The 8,040-nt window shown below is 45.8% G+C and overlaps 1 protein-coding gene across 6 annotated transcripts in view; it reads left to right on the forward strand.

Annotated features, from left to right (window-relative positions):
* Window positions 1–5,173, forward strand: part of RBM23 (RNA binding motif protein 23) — a 12,534-nt gene extending 7,361 nt beyond the window's left edge. For all 6 annotated transcript variants that reach the window (XM_014529962.1, XM_005882258.2, XM_014529963.1 and 3 more), the window contains exons 10-13: window positions 124–189; window positions 1,964–2,159; window positions 2,245–2,337; window positions 2,436–5,173. In XM_014529962.1, the coding sequence (XP_014385448.1) occupies window positions 124–189; window positions 1,964–2,159; window positions 2,245–2,337; window positions 2,436–2,524 (444 nt within the window). In that variant the 3' untranslated portion in view covers window positions 2,525–5,173. The remainder of the gene's footprint in view (window positions 1–123; window positions 190–1,963; window positions 2,160–2,244; window positions 2,338–2,435) is intronic.
* Window positions 5,174–8,040: the final 2,867 nt, after the last annotated feature.

Below are 8,040 nucleotides of genomic sequence, written 5' to 3' on the forward strand. Positions count from 1 at the left end.
GTCTCTTTTTTAAAAGATTTGGAGAAATGTAGAAACTGGGAGATATTTAGAATAGTCTGGGTAGGAAGGGTCAAAGGTGTGACTTAGCCAAAAGATTATTAATAATTTCTCCCTATTCTTCAGATTGATAGTATTGTCCTGATGAAGGACTCAGATACAGGCCGCTCTAAAGGTTATGGTTTCATTACGGTAAGTCTCTAGTCTTTATTTATTTTAATTTGGGTTTGTCTACGTGTCTGATTTTGCAGTTTAGCTTCATCCTCCTCCTTTAGGAACTGTCTAAATCAGCAGTCGCCAACCGTTGGTCCACAGACCACTGGTGGTCTGTGAGGTCCAAAAGGTTGGTGACCACTGGTTTAAGGAAACCTTTGGAACGCAGTTGCTAACCGGTGGTCTGCAGACCACTGGTGGTCCGTGAGATCAGAAAAGTTGTTGACTGCTGGTCTAAATGACCCATAAACCCTGGTGCTGAACCTTGGACTACTAGCCTTCTGCCCCTTGAGATGAGTGCCTTGTTTGAGATCTTGGCTTTGTTCCTATACTCTGTCAGTGTATGGGGGTGTCCAGGAGTTCTACCACCTTCCCTGGGGCTGCAACGTGCTCTTTGGGTAATAGTTATGGTTCCAGACTACAACTAAAAGATTGGGGGTATGAGGGAGGTTAGGTATGAGCTTTTATAGACATGCTTTATAGAATTGACATGTTTTCACGATGGGGTGGGAATCGGAGGTTATATACTTCCCTCTTGTGCTACCCTGTTTGAAGTAGGTTTTTCCATTGAGAAGTATCTTTATATTTAAATCCCACTATAGGGAGAATAGTGAGGCCACCTAATAGTGGTCAAGTCTCATCTTTTCCTGACACTCCAACAAAATTGTTTCCAATTCCCATAACTGGTTCTTCTAGCCCCATGTGACTCCAGGCTGAGGACTGGCTGCCAGCCACAAAGTCTGATAGAAGCTGATATTTTCTGGGCTCAATCCAGGCAACATACACCCCAAAGTTACCTGCAGGGCAGAGGGGAGGTAGGTTGTGTTCTATCATGGCAATTGCTTACCTCAAAAGTATCCAGTAAAGGCAGGCCACCTATACCACATGCCTAGGAACTATCAGTACCACACGCCAGGCCCTAGGGCAGGTAATACCAGAGTAAACAAAGCCAGCTGTGGCATTCCTGGTAGCAAGTATCTTTTCTAGCTCCCTGTGTGACTCAGATTTGGAAAGGCTTCTATGGGGCCTTTTTGCCCTTTTGTTGCTGCATTTAGGTCAACACCCTTGACTCTTTAAACAGAAGACTGGGAATCCTCTTTATGCCAGGCTGCTGCTGATGAAAGGGATGAGAGAGTTGAGATCCTGTGGTCAGTGGGTTACTGAGTCAGCAGTCCTCTGGTGGAGGTTGGGTGCAGTTTTCCTTTCAGTTCCAGGATGTATTACTTCCTAAGGCTGGGCTCTGGAGGCCCAGATTCCTTCTCTTAACTGAGAATTTAAACTTACTAGTCGTAAAGGCTCAAATAAAGCCTCGGGAGTCTTAGCTCTCAGTCTGTCTTACTTCCGTTTTATATCCCCATTTGTGAGACAGCCTGTCTGGCTAGGCTCCCTACAGATAATAGACTTTTTTTTTTTTTTAATATATTTTATTGATTTTTTGCAGAGAGGAAGGGAGAGGGATAGAGAGTTAGAAACATCGATGAGAGAGAAACATCGACAGGCTAGGCTCCCTACAGATAATAGACTTTTTACATTATTAGATTTTTAGTGGAGCTCAGAGATTGAAATCAGTTGGAAAAGTCCCTTTCAGAGATCAATTTTAGGGGGATCTGAGGTCACATTCCCTGAGAAAGAAAAGTTTGTGCCACAGCAACCATGCAAGTTTCCTGGGATAGTAGGACTAGGAGTGTTAGTGGGGCTTTGAGGGCGTATCTCTGGCGGAGAGGTGACTGATAACGGCCTGGGTTTCTTGTAGTTCTCTGACTCTGAGTGTGCCCGACGGGCCCTGGAACAGTTGAATGGCCTTGAGCTTGCTGGTCGACCTATGAGAGTTGGCCATGTGACTGAGCGACTGGATGGTGGCACAGACATCACTTTTCCTGATGGAGACCAGGAGCTGAATCTGGGATCAGCAGGTGGACGTTTGCAGCTCATGGCCAAATTGGCAGAAGGTAGTTACTCTTCAGAGTGAAAAACATGGGGTTGAATTGTAGATTGAGGGTTGGGACTTAACCCCACTTTTTCTTTACCTTTTAGGCTCTGGAATCCAGCTGCCAACCACAGCCGCTGCTGCTTTGCAGCTGAATGGAGCAGTTCACTTGGGGGCCCTAAACCCAGCAGCTCTGACTGGTAGACGTGGACTTGGGAAAGGGATAGATGGGCTGGGCCTGGGAAGAAGGAATGCTCTGTGCTCACTGACTCACTTTGCCTCTCTCTCTCTGTTCTAGCTCTGAGTCCAGCCCTGAACCTTGCCTCTCAGGCAATTGCCTCCCAGTGCTTCCAGCTTTCCAGCCTTTTTACCCCCCAGACCATGTGAGTCGCAGGACCTCTTTCATTTTAGACTCTGGTTATTTTCTTTCGTTTGACTTCCATTTACCTCTTCGCTTTGCCCCAAGTAAATCAGTGGCACAGTATATGGCCTCCCTATGCCTCTGGGTCCTGCCACTCCCTTCATATCTACCATTCTACGGCCCCTTCTATCCATTCTGTGGATCAAGCCATCCTGAAGCCATGGGCATTAACTCTGGGGGAATTGGGGTCACCCTTAGACACCAAGAAGAGCTCCTGCCCATGGACCCACTGGGAATGGACTCTGCTGAGCAACCACTAGTTGAAGAGAAGAGAATTATTGAACACCTGTTTCTCCATGTATACCATCTCCTGGGATGATCTTCATTGCCCTTTCCAACCACCTCTTAGTGATTCCTCGATTCCTCCTCTGTTGAGAAGGCTTTAGGGCATTAACTGAAGGAACTGATTTCTTTTTGTCCCCTATACCTTTACCCTACGATTTTGTCAAGGAAAAACCCTTAAGCCCTCTGGTCCAAGAGGATTTTTCAGTTTGGGGGCTGAACCTTTAAGGTGCTGGCTTGATGCTACAAGGGCCCTGGAAGATAGCTTGGACATGTATGTGCGTTGTAAAGCCTGCCTTAGACCGCAGTTTGGGGCCAGAACTACTGTGGGCTCTGCAGTTTGCTGGGAGCTATAGAAATTATCTATCCTGCCAGGTATTTTGGATGTCTTAGGGGCATTCAGGAGTTTAGTGAAAGATGGGGTACCTTTCCAGTATCTTCCATCTTCTTTTGTATAGTTAGTTGTCCTTCCTCCCAGGTCCTTCCTTTGGTCCAGGAAGGGAGGATGTGGAGAGGCTGCTACTCTCCCCTACTTCCGACGTGCCTCTACTGGGCTCCACCCCAGCGCTAAAGCCACTCCTGTCCCCTACTTGGGCACATATGAGCCCTTCTCACTGGACTTTATATCCTTGAGTCTGTGTACATAAATAATATATATATATATAAACTTTGTACAAAAGGCAAGCCTTGCTGTTGTGGCTGCTGCCCATGTGTGTAGTCTCAGTCAGTTGTGCCTGATGTTAACTTCTAATGAGCCAAAACCACGAGTGGTTGTAGGAATATAAAACAATGCCATTGTGTTTTCTTTATTTTAATGGTATCTAACCTTTAGAAATAAAACAGGACAAAAGGTGCATACCTGTATACAGATACACTGTCTGTATCTGCATTATACTTTCTGCCCCTCGGTCTCCTATCTGTCTTCATGTTAACTATCTCCAAACCTACCTGCCCACTGGACAGACTACCAGGCTCTGTCTCTGTGCCCAAGGACAGATCTTGTCTTTCCACCAGATGGCAGTGTGACATTCTGCACCTTTCTATAGGGTTGTATGATCTGGAGCAGCGGTAGCCAACCTTTTGGGCGCCAACCTTTCGGACCTCACAGACCACCAGTGGTCCACGGACTACTGGTTGGCGACCGCTGATCTGGAGGACTTAAATATCAGAGAAGTCTTCCAAGCTCAACATTCTTACCATTGGCCTCCATACTGCCTTTAGCCCTTTTTGTAGTAGGAATCCCAGTCCAATATCCAAAGGGATTTGGGCATCATACATCAGCACTCTTCAGGCCATAAGCCTTCTATTCTCCCAGTCACCTCAACTCTTGCTTTCCAAATATATAGCTCTGCCTGGGACAACACAGGCCTGGGACCAATGACTTCCAGGGAGCTGAGTATTCCAGGAATGGCCCTGCCAAAAGGGTGGTACCCCTTCCTCTGCCCCCTTTATAAGGCTTGTAACAGACAACTGAGTCAGAGCCTGGCTTACCAGCTAGAAATCAGCCAAGAGGAGGAGGTCTGAGGTTCAGGGGCAGGGCTGGTGGGGCTCCTTCATTCTTTACTGGTCTCTATGGCAACAGAGTGTTAAGACTTTATTATCTTGCTAAAAATATGGATAATTGCTGTTAAGTTTTAATTTGTCAGCTCTCAGACTTCTAAAGCAGAGTGATGGTTTTCTGGTGATGTTTACTTCTGGGGTTGCTTTTAACACAAGTATTAAGTACTTGAAGCCTGTTTGTGGTATAAAAGACCACTGGGACCCAGGACTAGCTCTTGGTTCTAGGCTGCTGCAGTCTTGCTGCTTCTGTTTTGCTGCCACCCCCACCCCTTCCCTAGTTTGCTCTCTGAACCTGGGGGGAGGGAAGGAGGATGCATTATTTTTAGGTAGGAGCAGCTGGCTATGGCCCAGTCCCCCTATAGTTATTGATTTGCTGCTAATGCATCCTGAGAAGCACAGCGCGGACCATTTTTGTTAGTCATCCTGAAGCTATGGACCAGGCCTCCTCATGGCAGTCTCTAACTCCTCCAGAACTATAAATACCCACAGGCCTCACCTCCCTGCCCTCCTCAGATGGACCCCCATCTGCTTGTTGTTGTTTTTTTTGCTGTTGGTTTTGTTGTTAATCCTCACCTGAGGATATTTTTCCATTGATTTTTTTTTAATTGTCTGAGTTTTATTGAAGACTGTCCAGTTGTGAGGCAGAAGGAAAACTGAACACAAGTTAGTTTTGTTGCCGCTGTTTTTAACGTCCTTTGATTGTCTTTGTAAAGGGCCTCTGGGATGCCGCTGTTCCAGAATCAGATCAATAAATCTTCACCTGGGCTCCTCTGTCTTTACTTGTGCTGCTCCCTCAGCCTGAAATGCCTGTCCTCTTCCTCCCCATCGGCCAGACATCCTGACTCAGCTTAGAATGTGACTCTTCCAAGAAGCCTCCAACTTCCTGCAAGTTCATCTCACCTCTGTCCTACTCACCCCTGTCTTTTCCTCCATTGATGTTTAGGGAGAATGGAAGGGAGGAGGAGGAGGAGAGGAGGGAGAGAGAGAGAAACATTGATTGGTTGCCTCCTGCTTGCACCTGACCAGGACTGAGGATCGAGCCTGCAACCGAGGTACGTGCTCCTGACCAGAATCAAATCTGGGACCCTTCAGTCTGCAGGCCGACACTGTATTCACTGAGCCAGTTGGCTAGTGTTTCTTTATATTCCTATTCCTAACAACTTTGGGCTTCCTGCACTTTGGCTCCTTTAGTTCAGTTCTTCCTGGGCTCCTGGTCTTGCCTCATACATCCTCTTGCTGGGAGAGAGACAATGGTAGAAGTGAAGAAACACTGCTTCTCTAGTCTTAACCTATGTAAGGTGACTAGTGGGTGACAGCCATGTCACTATGTATGACTCAGTGCCTAGTCATTCCTCTATTGGGAGTGGTTGGAGTGGAGAAAAGGGGGCAGTAAACAGCCTCTCTGGGCCCAGCTAAAGGTAAAAGAAACCTCCCTCAACCTCTCCTGCCTGAGCATGGTGGCAAGGGTGAGGGGAGAGGGACACTGACCAGGATTCTTTCCCAGCATAGTTGGAATTTCCCCCAACAGTTCTCAATTCATAATGTGATTTTCACCTGACTTTTGGCTTATCCGGCCTATGCTTTTGTCTTCTCTAAGGCAGTGGCATTTCCTCCCTCTTCTTTAAATTGCTGTGTTCTTGACATTGGGATTCAGGAAGTAATACTTGGACAGTTAGAAGAGTGTATCTTGGCTCTGAAAAGTGAGGTGGTAGGAGGTGATAAGATAACATTTATGCAGGATTTGTTTTGGGTTAGGCAATGTACCCCACTATGTATATTGAATCATTTCATCTTCTAGTGACCCTCTGAGGTAGGTTCTTTTATCTTTATGTTGTAAATAAGGAAACTGATACCTAAAGAGGTTAAATAATTTGCCCCACAATTACAAAGTTACCAAGTTTACGATTTCAATCCAGGCAGTCTAGCTTCAGATCCCTTGATCTTCATCTTAACCTGCTTCAGCACCACTGTGGAAGCCAAGGCCTTGGAGTCATGGGGAAGTCTCACCTTTTCTGTCTCTATACCTAGTTCCCAGTATATCCTGAAAATTTCCACTCCATGTCTGCTCATTTTCTTTCTTCCTGCCCTTCTGCTTGTCAAAATCTAGTCCTTTATGACTCTGAAACTTTCCTAGATGGAACTGAATTCCCTTTTTAGTATTCTTTGTCCCATTATAGGTCTTATTCTGCCTTAATTTACAGTTCTTTGTATACTCTATCAATAGGTGGTTATGGCCTAATGAGACCAGTCATAGACGTGTCCTTTTCATTAGTGCTTTGCCTGCACATATTACACATCTGTTGAATTAAGTCCCTCCCTGCTCATGTGGGAGCCAGGCTTTCTAAAGGCTGTCCCTTCTAGCCTGCCTTCCTGGCAGCTTCATCTATTCCTTCCTCACCCCTTCAAGTGAGGAGGCAACTTTACTCTTTTTAGTGTTACCATGGTAGCCTGTGATGCTTTCTGATTAAAATGCTCTTGCCATACACCAGAGACTGATATTTCCATGGCAACCAGGTGAAATCTATAGTTATGAGCTGGATGGAGGAAAGGAATTCTGAAGTCTGAGAAGCTGTGTGTCTGAATCTTCTAACTTCAAACATCATCCTCCCTCCCAACTTTTGCACTCTGTGTCCAGAACTGATTTGCTCTGCTCTTGGTTGAGAGAGCTTTGTGTGAGGTGAAGCAGATCAGCCAGCTTAGGTCATGTGGGAAGGTGGAGACAAGGAAAGAGCTGATCAAAGATCACTTTAAAAGTTGGATGAGTTCTGTTAGCTCCCCCAGATGATCTGCTTTCAAGAGACCTTATGGAGTTGACTGGAGTTACTGGAGAGTCATTAAGCAGTTATTTTTGAGGGCAATGGATAGATATGGATGAGGTGCCTGAAACTGGAAAGGAGCCAGTCAGTGCTGGATTGTAGAGGTGGAAACAATGATGTTGGAAATCAGAGACTTAGCAAACTCGTGCCAGTGTTCCAGAAAGGATGGGAGTTTCAATTAACTTTCAAGCATCATGATGCCTGTGTGTTTAGAATATGTGGTACTGAGAATTAGCCTCCTCCTCTCAATTCTTGGGCCAAACCAACCCAGGGGACCTCCAACCTGTAGCAAATTGGTCACACTCTGGAGCAACACTGCCTGATCTCTTGTGTCTCAAACCAGCTGAGTGAGCTTGGATGTTACTTTACTTCTCTAACTCCGACTCCATATAATTAGATTATGGCCAGATGGCTTTGAAAACTCATTTGCAATATATTAATAACAATAGTACCTATTTTAGGGTTGTGAGGATTAAATGAAATGATCCCTGTAGGGGGCTTAGAACTTGTTAGCTTGTCATTACTACTGCCATCATTTTCCCCATTCCTCTGTATGCCTACACACTTGACTTCCTACCTGACCTCACTCTCCTCCCCAACTTCAGAGAATGCTCAAGATTTATGGAGAGGAGAGGAGAGGAAGGGACCATGATGAAAATAAACCTTAATTGTTCCTGTGCTAAAAGTCCCAGGCTCACAAGGTCCTGGGTCACATGCAGCCAGCCTAACTTTCAGGAAAACAGATCCCACTGTCCAATCTTTTTTATGCCTGAAACTCTGTTTAATCAGATTAGGGCAGATGGCTTTGAAAAATCAAGGTGAGC

This window comes from Myotis brandtii, unplaced genomic scaffold, assembly GCF_000412655.1.
Source record: "Myotis brandtii unplaced genomic scaffold, ASM41265v1 scaffold70, whole genome shotgun sequence".
In the NCBI taxonomy this organism is placed as follows: Eukaryota; Metazoa; Chordata; class Mammalia; order Chiroptera; family Vespertilionidae; genus Myotis; species Myotis brandtii.